The sequence below is a fragment of the Salvelinus alpinus genome, chromosome 27, assembly GCF_045679555.1.
Source record: "Salvelinus alpinus chromosome 27, SLU_Salpinus.1, whole genome shotgun sequence".
Classification (NCBI taxonomy): domain Eukaryota; kingdom Metazoa; phylum Chordata; class Actinopteri; order Salmoniformes; family Salmonidae; genus Salvelinus; species Salvelinus alpinus.
Genome location: NC_092112.1, coordinates 43,406,890 through 43,427,779, shown reverse-complemented (window position 1 = coordinate 43,427,779; position 20,890 = coordinate 43,406,890). Strand labels below are relative to the sequence as shown.

The 20,890-nt window shown below is 43.2% G+C and overlaps 1 protein-coding gene across 3 annotated transcripts; it reads right to left on the bottom strand.

Moving 5' to 3' along the window:
- Window positions 1-131: 131 nt before the first annotated feature.
- Window positions 132-12,157, bottom strand: LOC139556610 (fermitin family homolog 1-like). Of its 3 annotated transcripts, none has more exons than XM_071370769.1 (16): window positions 11,950-12,157; window positions 11,243-11,377; window positions 9,035-9,193; window positions 8,052-8,285; window positions 7,560-7,697; window positions 6,449-6,635; window positions 6,164-6,266; window positions 5,923-6,030; window positions 5,048-5,179; window positions 4,795-4,844; window positions 4,268-4,499; window positions 4,077-4,153; window positions 3,835-3,982; window positions 1,459-1,583; window positions 1,147-1,288; window positions 132-978 (listed from the first exon to the last, which is right to left on the bottom strand). In XM_071370769.1, the coding sequence occupies exons 3-16, from the start codon at window positions 9,183-9,185 to the stop codon at window positions 805-807; spliced, it is 2,001 nt and encodes a 666-aa protein (XP_071226870.1). In that variant the 5' UTR covers window positions 9,186-9,193; window positions 11,243-11,377; window positions 11,950-12,157; the 3' UTR covers window positions 132-804. The 3 variants fall into 3 exon arrangements, with proteins under 3 accessions (XP_071226870.1, XP_071226869.1, XP_071226872.1); XM_071370768.1 differs by having other exon boundaries at window positions 11,872-11,965; XM_071370771.1 differs by lacking the exon at window positions 11,243-11,377.
- Between the last annotated feature and the right edge of the window lie 8,733 nt (window positions 12,158-20,890).

The window sequence follows — 20,890 nt, the reverse complement described above, 5'->3', positions numbered from 1 at the left end:
AGGGATGTTTTAACTTTCTCACATGGGGTTATATAACTGATCTAAGGCCAGAAAGCCAATTCTACTGTATGTAGATGCGCCACGAACTGCTCTCAACATTGTGCCATTACAGAGACAACAATTGACCAAAACATGTTTCTCAAGTTTATTTCAATGCAGTTCAGTCAAGAGAAATTCCAGTGTAAACAAATGTCTCGTTCAACATGATAATAACCCACCACCAGAAATATCTTTGAAATTCTGTTGGACTTGTAATACAATTGCAAATGTTACATTATAAAACAGTATAAAAGTAATATGTATAAAATAGGGCAATGAGCAGCCCGATAAAGTGATTGTGAAAGTAGCCTACAACATTGAATTCAAAGACTTAAAAAATGTGGTGTCAGTAAAACTACCTAAATCCTCCTCTTCAACCACTGTCTGCTGGTTGTCACTGAGATTTTTTCTGGGCTACACCAAGGTAAACAGGTGACAAGATGTACAGCCCATGTGCCGAATGAATTGCCAGGCCTAACCGTCAGACAAATAAGCCTTGTAGAGATGGTCCACACATTTTGTAGAGATGGTCTTAGAATCAAATGTGACCAATAAGTCTACTTTTCTCTGCACTTACAATATGAAAATGTCATTTATGTAGCCTACAAAACCATATCAGCAATTAATTTAAATTCTTTCTTGACTCTGGATTGGCTTTTTACAGGCCTTCAGTACATGAATGATTGACTGCATGGATAGTCTCAGCTTGTAACAAATCCTCATGTTTGATCGCCACGACACTAAATGAAAGCTGATGTCCCAGGTTCATTCCTGCCCTCCAGTAAGTTTGTGGAATAGTTCCTCGTCCAGTGTCTCGTTCTGGTCTTTGGAGCGTGTTGAGAGGAAGATGTATCCTCCTATGTACTCATGGACCACCTTGCAGTCACAACTCACACAGGAGAAGGCTATCGACACGTTCTGGTCAAACTCTATGGCCACCTGGAGACATGAAACAACATGGATTATTACTGATTAATGTACTTTATAGATACATTTTCAGGAGAAACTGGTTTCTCAAAAACAACTATTATCCATTACTTTCTAATCTGTAAAAAGTTATCAATTAAATAAATCAATGAACCAATCAATCAATCTAGAACCATTTACCTGTCTGATCTCCCAGTTGACATTCCACTGTCTCATGTTGGCGAACCTCCAGGTGGTGACAGGCAGGCCAGTGGACATGTCAATACGGATCAGACGGTTATAGGAGATACCCATCAGCTCATCCTTCTTACTGCCTCGGAACCTGGAACACACACACATTCATAATGTCTTTATGTAACCATAGTGGTTTTGTGAACCATGATTGTGTGATGAGTAACTTTGCCTGGGACCTGCTCCCTGGGCGAACTCCTAGGCTTTATCTCGCTAACACAGTCTTGAGCTGTTTGAACCTGGTCGGTCACATTTACGTACCTGACAATGTAGTATTTGATACCAAACTCAGGCAGGGACTGCCAGGCCTGGATAAAGCGCATTTTAGCTTCATTGAGGGAGAGCCTGGCGATGTTCTGATGGGCCTCCAGGATCCTCGCTGTCAGCTGGACAGGAGACAGAAAAGGGACATTTAGGTTACTTTACACAGACATTATGTCAATCATCTAACAAATACTGAAAGGGTCTGATTTCATTATTACTGAAACAGGATCCAAGTGGTAAATATAAAGATCCAGTCCATTTAAATAATTGGAGGCCTATTACACTTCAGTGTTGTGATGCAAAAATTTATTATATTATTATTCCTCATAAATCAGACAGTTTTTTTTTACAAGGACAATACTCTTATAAAATGGGTTAAAGTTATGTATAGTAACCCTAGGTGTAAAATAGTAAATAATGGCTAATTCTCAGAAATGTTTTAACTGTCAAGAGGAATAAAACAAGGTTGTCCACTATCGGCATATCTATGTATTGCCATCTAAATGTTAGCGGTTAAAATCAGATCCATTAAAGAACATAAATGGTTAAAGAAAAGTGTGATAAATAAAAACATATACCAATTTCATTTAAGGACCAAAAAACTGACAGCTGTGCCATATAAATTGCAAAATAGTTGGGAAGAGATTTTCGATGTACCCATTCCATGGCACATGGTTTATGAATTGATTCGCAAAACAACGCCGGATTCAAAACTTAGAATTTTCAATTTAAATTACTATGCAAAATTATTGCAACTAATAGAATGTTATATATATACGTATATGGGGGATACAATTTTCCCAGCTCTGCAGATTCTGCTGTGAGGAGGCAGAGTCATTAGATCATTTACTTTGGTATTGTCCATATGTAGCTCATTTTTGGTCACAGGTCCAGGAATGGCTGAAGAATTGCAACATTTGCCTAGAACTAACGCTACAGATAGCAATACTGGGTGATTTGAAAAGCCATAGTCAATCAATCAATAATATTATTATTATTTTAGCAAAAAATTAAAAATTTTAATTTCCAATCTGTAGAAGCTATGAGAATAGGAAGGTTCAATTATTTTGTGAAGCATCACAGCACAGTTGAAAAATATATGGCAAATAGAAATCCGAAATAGATGATGTTGAGAGATAGATGGGAGGGGTTGAATGGAGCTGAAGGGTGGGACTAATAACAAGATAAACAAATGTAAAACATACGGGATCTGTAAAATGTATATAGGTTCGGAACTTTGTGAAATAGCACAGTTACAAATAGAAATCAAACTGGATGGACATCAGAAATAGAGGAAGGACTAAGAACAAACAAAATATAACTATTGTAAAATGTGTATAAGATGTATAAACTGAAGGTAAAAGCCGAAGTGTTTAGTTTAGTTTAGTTTAGTTTACTCCAATTGGGGGAAGGGTGGTAGGGTTTGCGGGAATAATAATAAAGGTATATTCTTTAAAAAAGTATGCATGTCTATATAGGTATGTGTATGTATATATGTGTGTATGTATGCATGCGTGTATGTATCTGGATATTTACAAAAAAATATATATGGGGGATTAGAAATGATGCAGACAATTACATTGAAGGAAGCAACATTCTTTCCGCAATATTAAGCTAATCCACCCCTTAAAAATAAAAATAAATATTTTAAAAAACGACCTGCCCTCCTTGACACCTATAGCACCCGATGTCACAGGAAGGCAAAAAAGATCAAAGACAACAACGACCCGAGCCACTGCCTGTTCACACCGCTTCCATCCAGAAGGCGAGGTCAGTACAGGTGCATCAAAACTGGGACCGAGAGACTGAAGAATAGCTTCTATCTCAAGGCCATCATACTGCTAAACAGCAATCACTAACTCAGAGAGGCTGCTGCCTACATGAGACCCAATCACTGGCCACTTTAACAAATGGATCATTAGTCACTTTAAATAATGCCACTTTAATAATGTTTACATGTCTTACATTACTCATATCATATGTATATACTGTATTTTATACCATCTAGTTGCACCTTGCCTATGCCGCTCGGCCATCGCTCATCCATATACTTACATGTACATATTCTCATTCACCCCTTTAGATTTGTGTGTATTTGGTAGTTGTTGGGGAACTGTTAGATCACTTGTTCGATTTTACTGCACTGTCGGGAACCAGAAGCACAAGCATTTCGCTACACTCGCATTAACATCTGCTAACCATGTGTATGTGACCTTGTGATTTGATTTGAGATAAGTATTATTGTGTCACTTGAGTCCTGCCAGAGATAATCAACTCTTTCTCTGGAGAGCTCTGGTGACATCCTCTCTCTGTCTATGGCTTCACAAACACTGAATCATGACTGATCACTCTATATTGAAGATAGACACCCACCTGTTTGGTCTTGTACTTCTTGGTGTATCTGGGCGAGACAAAGCACTCAGCGTTCATCTCCATGGCGTCCAAGTCTGGAGCAGCCTGACCAGGAGGGGGCGCCAGACTTTTCATCTGCAGGAAAGACTGGATGTTCTTCACCTCCGACCTGGACCAATCACAGTTTCTCTTGGTCAGTTTACAGTCACAACCCTGCTAATGTGGTCCAAGGCATATGAAGTATTAGGTAAAACAAGTCTGACCTGTAGGAGCTGTAAGCCATGGTCTTGCCCTTGGAGGCCAGGGTACAGGCTGCCTTCCACTTGGAATACTGTGTCTCCTGGATAAAAACAAAACTGTTACAACAATATGTAGGAGGAACAATGTCATGAGTCATGTTGGTGGTGCCCCAACTTTAATAAACTAAAAAGTTAAATAAGAAATAGCATCTTACGTTGTCACAGCGGATGTAGACCTCGTTCATCCCATCAGCCACTGGGAGCAGCAGTTTGATTCCAAACTTCTTGTCCGTCACGTTGACGTCAGGGACCACCTCACATCCTCGGAGATGCAACTGTTCTATGGGCTCTCCGCTAGCCGTCTCTTTGTTCTTGTAGTAGGAGATGGTGGTGTCTTTAAACACGAACCAATACTCCTTAAACGGACGCAACGTCAGTCTTTTAGGCCTGGTTACGAAACAAAAATGCTCCGTGAGGGAAAACATGAACAGGTTGTGTCCCCACACAGTCACACTGTTGCACATTCAATGTTGCTGTGTGAACTGTCTGTGTCATGGACTCCAGGCCATATACAGCGTGGTGCATTAACCTTCCCTTATCTGAAGTGAAATGGCATTTTATTTCTACTACTTATCATTCAAGGTCTCTTTGACTTATGTTTCCATCCGTTACATAGATATAGAGGTACAGTATACAATACATTGTGCGTTTCTGGGCAAATACAGGGGCCCTCGGGATTTACCTGAACAGCTTGAGGGAGTCTGCCAGCTTCGGAACGTCTGTGATGTCTTCCTGTGGGGCGGGAACAAGCAACTGTCAATTATCTTGTGACTTAGTGACATCATCACGTTGAGACATGCAATCTAAGCAGACTACCCATCAACCCCTGCTTAAATACAGGTGTTGAACCCTCTGAAACGGTTGAAAACAAACTTGTTTATCATTTATATATGTAAAGAGTATGAATCCTTCATATGTATGAAATCTACACGAACCAGAATTCTGTCTGCATTTCCTCCTTCAAGTGTCACCTCTAGGTTGGATAGGGCAGCCTCTACTTCATCCATCTCTGGTTCGTTGGAGAAGTCCAGAGGTTCCGTGGACATGGTCATCTTGCATATGTGATACTGAAACAATATTGACATAAATCATTAATAATCATCAGTGAACGATGGGAATTGGGGGATATAATCATACTAAGAGCAACTGGGGATTTTACAACACACCCCAGATAAGAAGAGTACAAAACTAACAGACAACTTTGAAAAAAACGAAATATACCCAGCCTTTAGCGGTCTAAATGGCAGGTTTGAACCCTGAAACAGATTTTAGTTCAACACTTGAGGCCAGATGATAACACAAGACTGGGAGGAAGAGAGAGCCCTGTGATTCCAGTAATTATGCAGGTGAAAGCAATAACCATCTCAGGGATTTCACAATGGTTTTTATATCAGCTGAGAACATGGAAAAAGACATTCAAAATGTAAGTCGCTCTGGATAAGAGCATCTGCAAAATTAATAATTTGTAATAAAAAATAAAAAATGGTATCAAAGTCAGAGATGAAGAACATTTAACATGTAACAGTCATAAGTTCTTTCGCTTCATAGTTTTTTGTTAGTTATATTTTCTCAACCAGAGGAGTACAGGGTGATAGCCAGATGTCCCTCCCACCCTCTTTCCTATGGGATTTCCCTCCTGTCCCAACAGACCTTCTCTTGGAATGAGACTCCAAACCGGATCTCCCAGATGGACAATAGTGTGAGAGTGTGTGTGTGTGTTCATGCGCGCTCGCGAGTGTGTATGTGTGCGTGTATGTCTGAATGTGTGACGTGCGTGCGGGCAGGTGTGAGTGTGCACGTGCGTGTCTACCTGTAAGGAGGCGAACATGAGCATCTCCTCCTCAGTGCAGTCGATCTCCTCCAGTAGGATGGACCAGCGAGCCTGTTCATACAGCTGGGTTATCCTCACAGCATCATACTGAAACACACACAAATCAGTCAATGTTAGGGTTAGGCGTGGGGGTTACGGTTACAGTTAGTATCACCATAGGGTCGAGGTTCAGTGGCTATTCAAACTCCCACTTCGGGTTAAGGTTAGGGGTTAGGTTAACCTTTGGGTTGAGGTCGAAGAAGCAGTGGTATTTGAAGCGCAGCTGCAGTCTGTCATCTTCTCCGATGCCCTGTTCCATCAAGGAGCGGGAGGAGTCCAGCCACCTGTCAATCACACCAGCAGCATGTCACAGTCAACCAGGAAGTTATGTGCTCAGGGGAGAGACAGAGCAGTGCCCTCCAGCATAGCAACAACTAGCGTCTATTCTACCTGTCCAGCCATAGAGTCTGGTTCCTCTCAAGGTTTATTTGCTCCAATGGAGTTTTTGTTTCTGAGTAACTCTTACCCTGCGTTGATGATGGCTTTATCCACCATGGACAGCTGCTGGTACATCTTGGACAGCTCCGCAGGGGGCAGGTTGGGCTGGCTGGAGGTCAGTGGGTTGTCCCCAAACCACAGGCTGGTGGCCGAGGCAGGAGTCCCGTTCTCTGGGTCGTAGGTGGGCACCATGGTCTTACTGTACAGGGGACTGCCTGGAGGGGTCAGGTGGAGGAGGAGATACAACTCAGGGCCCATATTCATACAGGCTCTGAGTGAGAATGCTGATCTAGAATCAGTTTAGCCTTTAGCCTAGGAGTGAGGCCTCATGGGAACAGAGAGGATTGTGGGAGCGAAATGGCCCCGTCTACATTTGTTTAAAAGCAGCAGAGCCTTTAACACAGAAATAATTCCTTTGACACGGTGCAGAGCAACTGTCAAAATGAGGCTGGTTTTATGAGTTGGTGTGGAATCCTCAGCTGCCCTATACCGTAGCTACTGTACTCTCACGCAGACCCAGAAAGTGTGTGTGTCTGCGTTGCAGAGGATGCGCTAACGAAAGCCTTGAGAACAAAGCTGTGAACTATAGCTTCTATTCTTTCAGATTTCCTTAATGATTGCTGTATTCTTTTAGATCTTCAGAAACTTTATAGAATTCTCCAGTCCTTCTTAGATTGTTTCAGAAGTGTACAGAAGCCACCATGTGGGCGGAATCTGGTGGTGGCGCGAGACATAAAAGTCAGTAGCTATCCACTTTGAGTTAGCCAGAGGTTCGAAACCTTGACTGTGTTGCAATAGTGATAGATTAAATCCCTTCACAGCGTGATTGAAAACAGACCGTCGCGATATGAGGAGAGTTTGAGCCAGCCTAACTTCTCAGAGAGGATAACTTGGCCTAAGGGCCTGGTGGTTTCTATGATTCAACAAAGCTATATTGACAGAGAGACGACAATAAAGGGGTTGGCTAAAGCAGAAACGGGCTGTCACCAGGATATGGCTAACTGGCTAACTGGTTGAAAAATCGTCACATGAAAACAGATTGGAAGAATCTGACCATTGAAGACACAGTACATCTAATAACACATCATTAACATTGTATTCATATGCTTATAACACGCTTATAACACTGTGTCTCTCACCTGTTCCCCCAGAGCCTCCGCTGACGATGTCCATGTCTAAGACGTCGTCCAGTGCTGGGCTCTTGTCTTTCTTCTTCTTCTTCTTGGACGGGTCATCTGGAGGCTTCAGCAGGGACAGCTCCTCTGGCCTCCTGATGTCTGGAGGAGAGAGAGGCATGTCAAGGAGAGATCCGACCTCTAGACTACACCCTAACCCCTTCCCTCTCCTACGGCCTCCTGACGTCCGGAAAAAGGAAGACCAGGTCAAGGAGAGACACTGCACCCTATCTGACTCCTAGATCCTAGACCTATATCCTTACATCTAGATTTAAACCCCAACCCCATAGGTCCTTGCCCCTAGCCCCCCCCCCCCCCCCCAGCCCTGGTGAAGATGTGAGAGAACTGGAGAAGTTCGAACAATATGGCGAACATTTCCCGTATTGGGAACTTCACCATATTAAACAGTGATCTAGTTCTTTCAGAGCGGCACTATTGCCCGGTTAGGGTACTGACTGAGCGCTCTGCAGATCTCAGCGACGGTCTTGAAGACGACGGCAGAGTAGCTGACAGTGAGTTTGACCGTTTTCATGTTGGGCAGCTGCAGGCACAGGGGTTTGTGCTGGGGAGTGTAGCGCAGGTCAGCGTCCGCCTGGACACCGTACTTGTCCAGGGTCCAGTGGGTCTTCAGCAGCCAACAGCTCCTCTGGTCCCACCACAGAGCATGGTCTGACCAGTCCTGAGGGGCCTCTGGCGGAGGGAGGGAGAGGAGGGAAAGAGAGGGGTTATGGTTGGGTAAAAGGACAGACGTTTCTCAAAGTACAAACATTGCCATTAAACATGTATCATTTTATATTTCATCCACAATTCAAATTGATATTCAATTGTCTATGAACAATTTCAGCATGGAGTATGAGTAAGTTTCTGACCATACGAGAAAGCTTCTGCCCATAAGTTTACGCCAAACAAACCACCTGCAGCAGGCATAAGAAGTCCCCACAGGAAGCAGATGGGTGTGGCTTGATGATTCTCTAAGACATCATGTTGTGAGCGTTATGGCTAAAACCAGACCACTGTTAGTCCAGTCTGATGACCGGCCACTGAGTCATATATGGCTTAATCATATACATGTAGTCATATGCCTACTTAACGCTGACGTAACAAACACAACACACCTTGCCTTAGGCCACTTTCATGCTGTCTTCCCATGGGGAAGTCCCTAATGTCTAATCCTCCTGGATGAACACAGCCTGTGTCTTAAATCACACCCTATTGCTCATGTAGTGCACTCATTTTGTAGACATAATAACTGTCAAATATAGTGCACCACACAGGGAATAGGGTCTTTGGGAGATTTCTTCCCGGTGAATAGATATGAGAAAGTGGTGAACTTCAGCCTGTGGTACTGAAGCATTGTGGGAAGACAATACTACTCAGCAGTTTAGAGGAATGTAGGGCAAACCAGAGTGTGTTCTCTGTACTGAGAGAGAGAGACTCACTGATCTTCTCCACCAGTTTGAGCATGAGTCCTCCGATGTGCAGGTCTCCCTTGACTCGGAGTTTAAACCTCATGCCCTCATCTCCACCTCTCTGGTTCACCTGGACTGACAGCTCCCATGACGTTTTGCCATACTCTGCCGTGGATACCATGGCCCTGCCTGAAGAGGAGGGGAGAGAGGGAGGTTAGCAGAGAGATAAAGGACTTAATAGCAAATGTATTGGTTAAAATGTGCTGCATGAATGAACATAGGATTGAGCGACTGATCCTGCTGTGGCTTCCCCGAAACACTGACTGAAGACAGGTCAGTGAAAGGGCATGTCATCTGTTGTACTGGCTGACTGAAAGCAGAGGCTGAGGTGGTGCTACATTTATGAATAAAACATCCTTTCACACATATATCCATGTGTAGCTATAGTGTGTAGTATCCATTGGGCTACTGCCAGAGGTAAAGCAAAACAGCGGAACGTACAGTAAAACACTTTGGTGTCCTAGTTGAATGCCACAGCTGGTCTGGAGGGAAAAAAAACTACTGCACTACATGTAATTAGAGTTGTTCTGAAGGGCTTCTGCAAACAGATGAGATCAAAGAGTAATGAAGAAAGAGAGGACAGAGAGAGAGGGGTAAAGTAAAATACGGTTCTTGGACAGAGAGTAATGGAGAAAGAGATGGAGGACAGAGAGAGAGGGGTAAAGTAAAATACAGTTCTCGGACAGAGAGTAATGGAGAAAGAGAGGAGGAGGGACATATCACAAACATATATCTCCCAATCCATGAATAAGTTGTAGAGGGGAACCAAGGGAGAAGGAAAGGAGATAGGGAGCGAGGGAGGACTTTGAGTACCATCCGTGGAATGTGTGACGAGCAGGGACACGAATCTGGCGCGGGAGAGACTGTGCAAAACAACCACACAACCCAGAGCTGTCTCTCTCTATCATCCCCGTCTTAATTCCCGGTAAACAATGGGACACACACGCAGAACAATGGCAGGGAACCTACCGAGCTGCTCAGATTCTCAGTCAGATTGTCGCCCGAGGCTATGTAGAAATACCTGTCTCATTGTTTCTCTTTGGATAGTACGAATACCTGAAGTATGCTAGCTGGACAGCTATAGAGAGGGACTATTGTTAAGTGTTTAGAAAAATTTATTTTAAGTTTTTTTTTAAATAGCCTATGGTTTTATGGTTAATAATTGTTAAAGCATTGAGTTAATCGAGATCACAATGTGTCAGAGTGATCCTCTCACTCACTTCACATAGCTGTGGGGTCTGAACCTGTCAATACTAGTGGCTGCAGGGTACAGAGAGGGTGTGCTGTAACTTCACACCCTCACAGAGACAGCCAAAATAGGCCTACTGTGCATTAATAAGCAAACCACCAGGACAAAAATGTGGAGCAAAAACAAAGAACAAAGTGTGATGGAAAAACGTGGTTTGCATTTATAGCCAGGCCTTGGGAAAGTCTGTCAATAGTTGTAGGCTACAATATCCTACAGTATTCAAAACAAAGATGCTGCCCCAAATGAGATAGTGTAGACTACTTCGTCACATGAAAACTCAAAACAAGGGCTGTAGAGGACATGTTATTGAACCCAGATTCCATGTTTGTTTTGCAGCAATAATTTATAATGATTTTTATTCACATGAGGAAATCTGGAAGAAAATAACAGTCTCTAACTCCCATAAAAATGCTCTGAGACTCTTCTATGGTGAAATATGAATTTTTTAAAACATGACTATAATATAGATTTTCAGGTTAGGGGAGAGTGGGGTAAGTTTAGCTAAAGGGGTAAGCTGAGCCACCCTTGTTTCTAGGAAACCATACACAAAATGTATAATTTGACCAAATATTTAGGAAGAGGTCATCATTTTATGCAAAAAAGTTGTAAGCAAGTTAGGTCCAATAAACGGATTATTACCAAGTCAAATTTCCCTTGAGGGAGTTATGCTGATTTTTTTTTTTAAATGTCTCAATTTACCTCACTTTCCCCTACATTTAGTAGACTAGCATATGCCATAGCAAATGTGCTATCTAGGGCTACAGTAGACTGTATACTAGCCCTCCGCATATAGGCCTACAAAGCTAAAACTTTAGCCCGAACCTCAGCCAGGTATATAGGCTACAATCTCTATTCACGCCCTGTCATCGCAGGTAGCGCGCTAAAACCAAATTGACTGTAACAGAACACATGTTAAATAGAAAACTCACCTTGATCAAAGTATTTTTTTAAATTAATATTCCGTCTCTGAAATCTTTTTTCTTCTTCTTCTGTTGTGAGTGTCGTGCGGTCTGTTGTCCCGTTCGCTCAGGTACCCGCCCAGTTCACACAGGTAAGGAAACAGCCTAGTCCAGTCCACGTTCACAAAATAATCCCACTTATTAAAACGGCAAATGAAGCTTCACCTTGTAAAATGTCTCAGTAGCAAGTTCTCCCACCTGTATTGGCCTACTCGCGAAACTAGCATGTGGCGTAGGCTGTACACATGTTTAATTATAGAAGGCTAACTATCATTTGGAATGGGTGTGTTGGGGAGGAACAGGTAAACTTCCTATTTAGACTAGTCTGAGTTGTATGAACCAGTCAGTCAGCGCACCTTCCCTTACTTTAATAACATCGTCATACCCACAAACATCCTGTCTCCAAGTCCGTATGAATCATAACACTGATTCAATGTGTAGTCACGATAGTTGCACTTATGTAATGTAGCCTATTTGTGTATTTTTTGGTTGATGTAGTGGCATTACACAAACTAAAGATCAAATATAACTTGAGTTACTGTTCAACATGTTAGGCTACATGTACTGAAACACAAAATAGTAATTGAAAATAGACCTACAGTGGTAACGATGACTCAAGCCTGCCACCAACTGGATACTAGTGGTGGACAGAGCATATAGGAGTAGCCAACCCTTACCTGAACGACTCGAACTGAATTCGTCCGCTGCTCTGTTTGCTACATAGCCTATGCCACGTTCATATACTCGTCGGGACTAGGAAACGGGTTCGTTGAACGCGGCACCTGTTAAACTACAACCAGTTAGTTAGTCGGAAATGTCCAAGTTTCCTAGTTCTGACTAGCACGTGAACGAGGCACTTGCTCAGTCTGAGACTCCCACAATCATAGTATTTTGTGGTGACGTCAAAATATAAATCAAATCAAATCACATGTTATTTGTCACATGTCTTGTAAACAACAGGTGTAGACTGACAGTGAAATGCTTAAGCTAAGCATGGGTACTTTTCCAACAATGCAGATTTAAAGATAAAGATAAAAAATACAATTAAAAAAAGGAAATAGTGACGAGGAATAAATAAACAGTGAATAATGATTAACAATAACGAGTAAAATACATATGTACATAGCCCATCTGTAAATAGCCCATCCAACTACTTCATCCCCACACTGTATTTATTTATTTATCTTGTTCCTTTGAACCGCAGTATCTCTGCTTGCACATTCATCTTCTGCACATCAATCACTCCAGTGTTTAATTGGTATATTGTAATTACTTCGCCACCATGGCCTATTTATTTATCTTACCTCATTTGCACACACTTTATATAGACTTTTTTTTCTACTGTATTATTGACTGTATGTTTGTTTATTCCATGTGTAACTCTGTGTTGTTGTATGTGTCAAACTGCTTTGCTTTATTCTTGGCCAGGTCGCAGTTGTAAATGAGAACTTGTTCTCAACTAGCCTACCTGGTTAAATAAAGGTGAAATAAATAAATAAACAATTACAGCTATATACAGGGAGTACCAGTACCGAATCGATGTGCAGGGGTATGAGGTAATTGCGATAGCTGTATACATATAGGTAGGGGTAAAGTGACTAGGCAAATGAGAGGTGTGGTACAAAATTGGATCAGCAATTGGATCATCTCTAACCAGTCAGAGTATTGAGGAATTTTCAAAACGCCGCTTTACCCACGCGTATTCTGGCTCTGGCCGAACCCATCGGTTTCTAGAACCAATCAGAACTGTTAGAATGTGTTTGTGTTCTAGAAATTGTCAGGGAGGTACTCAGATCCAGACTCATTGCAGAGAAGAAACTACCGTCCGTGGGCATGGATGGCGTGGTGTAGTGTTTGGCCGGAGCAAGGAGTTTGGGTTGCCAGGCAAGGCCAACCCTTCTCCTACAGAACTACTGGGGAATGCAGGCTTTTGCTCCAGCCATGCTCTTAAACACCTGATACTTCGTATGACCTGCACATCTAGACCATGATTAGCTGAGTCAAGTGTGTTAGAGCAGGGCTGAAGCAAAAGCCTGTACACCCAGGTGGAGAATCTACAGTCAGTCAGATGGAATTCATGGACTAGTTACTACTGTATTATAAAGCCATCAGTGTGTCGCAGGATCCTCAATGGGTGTGGATCAAAGAGTTTCTCTCCCCCTCATACATATAAAGAAGTGAGTCAGTCAGTCAGTCAGTCAACCCAGGTCGGGCCAGGGCGGGCAGGCCGGGCTGGGCAGGCCAAACTACTACTTAGTGAATATGTGCAGTTCAAAGCCATGATGGATGTGGTTGAGCCTATAAAAAGAACAAGGCTTTCAAGTGAGAAGTTCCGTGTCTTGTCATGTGTGTGATGATGTGGTGGTGGAACCAGCAGAGGGAGCTATTGTGTCACTCTAAAACAAACTGGGAAAGCCCTCTGCTTGCTATTAGGCTTAATCTCCCCTCTCTTTCTCTCTTCCTCTTTTTCTGTCTCTCTCAGTTCAATAACTTCATTGTCCATTCACTCCACATTCCTCCACAGTGACTAGCATAACATGGAACATGTGCACTTGAAAACGATACCTCGAAAACTTAACAGCTTGCAGAGCTGCAACCAACCTGGCACAGTTCAAGTCAAATTATGACTTCGGGGGCAAATGTTGAAACTTTTCAGTCCCCCAATTCTGCTGGCATGAAAGACTGAATGTTTTTGTAGCATTTTCACACCTGGAGTGTGGAGGTGACCTTTTTCACACCTGGAGTGCAGAGGCGACAGGAGAGGTTTTACAGTGTCTGGATCCCTGCTCTGCCTCTGTAACAAGACACCTCTACAGATCCCATTGTCTTATCTCAGATTTACAGAGAAAAAACTGGCAGGTGCTCTTACCTTCAGGCTATAGACTTCAGAACTGAAGAAAATAGGGGGTGTGAGATGGAATGAAAGGGAACACAGGGAGAACACACACACACACACACACACACACACATACACACACACACACACACACACACACACACACACACACACACACACACACACACACACACACACACACACACACACACACACACACACACACACACACACACACACACACACACACACACACACACACACAGGTCTCATTCAGTCCGTCCCATGCTGTTACAGGCCGTATAAACAGAGGGAGATGTGTGAGGGTGTGTATTATTAGTAGTCATTAAGAGGGCCTGAACACCACTTTGAGAGAGAGAAAACAAACAAGCCTACAGCGTAGTGGTAGGAAGGCAGGGGGCCGTTCCCTCTATTTCGAGTTCCATAACTGACCTCTGACCTGTGACTAACTCAGGTTACACTGCTCAGCTCATAGGTACAGGAAGCTGGGACTGTTACTATTCAACTCTATGAGGGACCAATCCAAGCTGAAATCTGTGTGTGTAATGCACATATGGATTTCAATAGAATGTTAGGGCATGAAGTCAGCCATGCATTCTAGTAATCAAGCATTTAGGCTTTTTGGAGGGGCATACTAACAGTATTCAACGTTCAGTTCTGTTACACATGCACATTTTCACAACACACATTTTCACACATCTCAGCAGCTGCAAGATCTTCAATCGACTTCAATACGTACATCATTTGCCCTGAAGTCCCAAGATTCGCGCGTGTATCTAAAGATAGGAAGTGCCCCTGAGGTACTGAAACTCTCAGATCACACAGAGGTCTTTCACGGCTACATCCTGACGCAAACAGACAGACGTTGTGCCAGAGTACGATACAGTACACACCTGTCCTGGAGACACCTCCTGGCCTGGGACAGCCGCAGCTGTGGGAGTTTCACTCTCTGCTTTCTTACGTAAATCAACAATCTCATAATAGGAGAATAAAACAAGAGCCACTTACTTACTTCACTTCACAGATAGTAGCATGGAATTGTAACCCAGAAGAATGTGTCTGGTTGTCGTGTGGATGACTTTTTTCATCCAGATTGGTTTCGTTCCTCTACTTACAGGGCCAATCTGGAATTGGTACACCCACTTTGTTATTGTTTGAATCCCAGATTGCCCCTTTACGTCAGAGAGGACCCAGTAAGCCACATGCTTATGGGTTGTGTTTTCCCACTTAGGACAGTGGAAGGAAGGCCTACATGTGGCCTAGTTGGCTGGCTGGCTAATTGGGTGGTTGGCTGGCTGCTTGGCTGGTTGATTGGATGGTTGGAATGGTTGATTGGCTGGCTGCTTGGATAGTTGGATTGGTTGGTTGGTCGGCTGCTTGGTTGGTTCAGTTGGTTGGATTGGATTGGATTGGTTGTGGCCCAGGTCCAGGCCAAGTCTATATATGCATCACATTCTGTGTAAGCACCATAGTTGGGGTCAATTCCATTTCAGTTCCAGTCAATCCAGGAAGTACACTGAAATTCTAATTCCAATTCTCTTCAATGCTTTTCTATTAGGAAAATGTGGGTTAGTGTCTAAATGAACTGGAATTGAAATGATATTGACCCCAACCCTGGTTACCAGAACCATGGTCACGTGGCTCACGAAAATGAACACCCTCTGCTCTGGTTTAAAACAGTAGATCCTACACACTGATCTAAGGTCAGTTTGATGTTTCCTTACCTTATGGTTTCAGGTTAGAACTCTGGATCATGACCTAATCCTAGATCTGTGCTTAAGGCCAGCCTCTACCTGGTAGTGTATAGTACAACAGTTGATGGATCCGAGAATAATCAGACCTGACCCGAAAGGACCAGAGTGACAAAAAATTATTTTTAGTTGCTCTTCTGATTAACGAATAAGTCTTTATCTGTTGGCTTGGCCTTCAATTAGTAAATAAATTCACCTTATTAGCTTAAAATAAATATGATATAAGCTATGCAGAGCCGTGGTCGGGTCCATTTGGGCCCACTCGGGTCTTTCAGCTGTAGTTACATAGACCTGAGACCTGATGACAATCAAACAGGACCAGACCCAGACCTGAGGGACAAATTAGAGTTTCAGACCCCAACGCAATCGGGCCCAGGTTGGGTCTCAGGTATATCGGGTTCACCCAGACCCGTTAAAACCTGTAGCTGAAGGTCCGTAGCAGTATACTAGCAGCCTGGCTGCTAGTATATGTCCTGGGCTTTCTCATAGTGCAACAAGTCCCTACGGACACAATGTTTATGGTTTGGTAAACCTAACATTGAGTGACCAGGGTGTTGACCAACATATCAAGTGTCAGGGCCTTGTCAGAAAATAACCATATCTGCATCACTACTAACCCTACAAAGACGACAAGGTCAGTATGTCTGGTTGATTCAAACCATGTCAACAGGGTCATGTTCAGTACGGCACAATGTAGCAAAATGTTTTCCAAAGGAAAACCCAAAAAATACGTTGTTTTTTTGGACAAGATCAGGTCATATTTAGCTGTTTATTGCCTATTGCACATGACCCTGAAGGATCCCGGACCCACTGGAGAGAGAGAGCAAATGTCACATGGTCATTACAACAATACTGACAATCGTCTAACTTTTACCAGGTGGTTCATGTGAAAGAGAACTCGTTCTCAATGATTTATCTGACTAAATTAAGGATGAATCAGCTGTTACAGAGTTGTAACTCGCTTTGCACAACGCTAAACCCTGTTTTAAAATCAAACAACATCTACCTGGCATTATGGAAAACCGACAGCTCGACATGAGGCCCAAGAAACTTTCAGTTGGAGCTGAGAGACTTTTTCTTTACCCCCCACATTGACTTAACCCTTACTGTGTTTGTTGTGATCAGATAGTCCAATCAGGAAGTCACAAAGGCTCTATTGTCTGCTCCCTGCCATGGCCCTGCTCCAGAGAGGGTGTTAACCCATAAGAGTTTAAGCCCCTGTCTAAGCCGGGGGCGGGGGGAGGAGTGGGGGGAGTTCTACCAAGCTACACGGAAAGGTTATACCAAGGATAATTTTGCTATTTGATTTAACATTTTAAGACCCCTTGAAGTATCAACAAAATATATACAAAAAAATATTTGATGAACAAAAATTATTAGTCCATACAAACACATTGAATAACAGATTCACTACATGGAACAACAGATAGTCCCCAAAAAACGATCTAAATGAAGTTGGTTGTAAAGTGTCTGTCCTATATCTGAGAGATATACGAAAGATTAGGAAATATTTGTATATTTCTTTTACACATATTTAACACCTTCTTTTTTGTCACTAAACGGTCTCCATATACTGTATACTTCCATTCATATTTTCGACTGATACCGGGGGACCTTCAGACGAGTCCTGTGAGGCCTGTAAGTGTCCTAGAGAAAAACCAACGTGTTTGCGTTCGTGAGAGTCTCACCTTTACACAGACGGGTCATATTAGTGTGTAGCCCAAACTGTTCGGATGGTACAGACAGAAGTTGGCAGATCGGCGGTACCAACTTCAGACGAGTCCCAAGGCGCTTGTGGGGGTCGTAGAGCAAAACAGAGAACACCATCGTGTTTATAGGCCAAACCATTCGGATGCTCCAGACGATTTTGTGAGAAGACTGATTTTGTTCTGACTAACATCCCTCTAGCTCTGTCACCTTTCACCGCAGATGTGGACATCTTACAAAGATATCTCTAGCTTAAACTGACAGATTCTGATGGTGATTTTTTTATTATGCCAATGTGATTTCCACCTGGGCGCGGACATCGACCGTAGTTAAAAAAAAAAACGGACTGTTCTGATCATCTCAGGTTAAAGCCCCTCTCCCAATCCCTACACGCACAGCCAACCACCCAGTATAGGATGAAGCTGTCCCTAGATGCTGGTTTAAGGTCAGTTTGGTGTTTTACACCCTAATGGTTAAGGTTTGGACTTAGAAAGGGTATAAGCTGATTCTAGATCTGTGCCTCAGGGCAACTTTTAGCCACTGGATCAGGCTTTCTACTGCTGTAGGGGGCCTTTCCTTTCAAGTGGCCTAAATCCATTTAAGAAAGAAAATGTTGATGTTTACATCATGGCGGTGACCCCTCCTGGCCTCTCCTCTCAGCATTCCTACCATAGCGGTGACATCTAAACGCCAGGACATGCAGAGGACAGGGGAAACACTCTTAATCACAGCCATAGGGCCCGAACAGCAGAAACAAAACAACCTCTTAACCCCCCAAGGAGTGTGTGTGGTGTGTGCATGCGTGCCTGCGTGCATGTGTGCATGTGTGTGTATAATACTCCCTCTTAACCCCTCGGTTAAGGGGCCAACGCACCTTAACCCATGTGTGAGTCCATCGCTCGTTTGATTTTCTCGTCCCTGAATGCACGGCTCAGTCCGGATGAATCCCTTACACCATTAATCCCCCAATCTGAAAACCTACAGGTTATTCCTAGAAAACATATTTTTTTGTATATTTTACAGTTTCTAAGCCAGGAAAGGTTTCTTATACAAGGGTTGTAATAGGCACAGACTCCTCAAGTTATGACCTGGCCCTACAGGTCAATACAACATTTAGATTACATGTCAGCCAAATCTACACAGATGGAGATTCTGTTGTTAATGTTGTTTTGAATCTTGGTCCGGGCAGAGAGGGCTGAGGCTGACCAGAGAAGTCACATTTCCTGTCAATCCACAGGCTTTTCCTTCACAGTCTGACAACATCTACACAGATAGACGAGAAAGGTGTGCTCAGCCTCCAACCCAAATTCTTATCATAAGATGTTTGGGGATTCTTTCATTATTTGCACCTACATCAGTTTGACCTGACTTAAAATGAAAATTATGTATTACTATTATTGACACATTTTGGTAACTTTCAAGGCCATTTTGTGTGTCAAAATACAAACATTATTACACATGAATAAAACCAAAATCATATTTGCATTTAATGCAATTGTGTGTAAATTAGAAGGAGCCACGGTTGTGTAATAGTGGTAGGTTACCAAACAGCGAGCGCTTGGCTGTGTAAAGCCGTGCAGCGTTTAAAGTTGCCTCCTTGCCATAATTCCCCCTACCTATCTGCCTCAATTACCTGTCACTTGCAACACAAAGGACACATGATTTCTTATGCACACACACACACACGCACACACACACACACACACACACACACACACACACACACACACACACACACACACACACACACACACACACACACACACACACACACACACACACACACACACACACACACACACACACACAATATATCTCTATTTCTTATGCACACACACACTGGCACCATACCATTGTTCTTATGGTTGCTAGGTGCTGTAGTAATTCATGGCTGGATAGGGTTGCAGGCTTAGCGCCACGCCAGTGTTTTAGGGCCAGGTAAAGAAACGGTAAAGGGCTTCTCTAAGGTCAATCTCGGAGTAGACACAAGCCAGAGTCCCTACAGTCATTAGTACATTGACAGTAACTTGTAAAAACTATCACATAATGAAACCAATTGGTAGGTTAAACTTTAATTGTGTCCACATACAATGAACTTCTTATCAGCTGCTAACAATAAAAACTTCCTTCATTTATGTATGTAGTGTTTTTGTGGCATTTTTAAGAGATAAGATAACACTTAAGTTTGCTGATGACACAACAGTGGTAGGCCTGATCACCGACAACGATGAGACAGCCTATTGGGAGGAGGTCAGAGACCTGACCGTGCGGTGCAAGGACAACAACCTCTCCCTCAACGTGATCAAGACAAAGGAGATGATTGTGGACTACACGAAAAGGAGGACTGAGCACACCCGCATTCTCATCGGCGTGGCTGTAGTGGAGCAGTTTGAGAGCTTCAAGTTCCTTGGCGTCCACATCACCAACAAACTAACATGGTCCAAGCACACCATGACAGTCGTGAACAGGGCATGACAAAACCTTTACCCCTCAGGAGACTCATAAAAATATGGCATGGGTCCTCAGATCCTCAAAAGGTTTTACAGCTGCACCATCGAGAGCATCCTGACGGGTCGCATCACTGCCTGGTATGGCAACTGCTCAGCCGCCGACCGCAAGGCACTACAGAGTACATCACCAGGGCCAATCTTTCTGCCATCCAGCACCTCTACACCAGGCGGTATCAGAGGAAGGCCCTAAAACTTGTCAAAGACTCCAGCCACCCTAGTCATAGACTGCTGTCTCTGCTACCGCATGGCAAGCGGTACCGGAGCGCCAAGTCTAGGACCAAGAGGCTTCTGAACAGCTTCTACCCCCAAGCCATAAGACTCCTGAACAGCTAATCAAATGGCTACCCAGACTATATGCTGCTGCTACTCTCTGTTATTATCTATGCATAGTCACTTTAATAACTCTACCTACATGTACATATTAACTCAAATACCTCGCCCCCACACATTGACACATTGACTCTGTACCGGTACCCCCTCTATATACTCCTGAACAGCTAATCAAATGGCTACCTAGACTTTTTGCCCCCTCCCCTCCCCCCCATGCTGCTGCTACTCTGTTATCTACGCATAGGCACTTTAATAACTACCTATATGTACATAATTACCTCAATACCGGTTCCCTGCACATTGACTCTGTACCGGTACCCCCTGTATATAGCCCCGCTATTGTTATTTACTGCTGCACTTTAATTATTTATTTTTCTTATCTTTTCCTTTTTGGGGGGGTATTTTCTTAAAACTGCATTGTTGGTTAAGGGGCTTGTAAGTACGCATTTCACTGTAAGGTCTA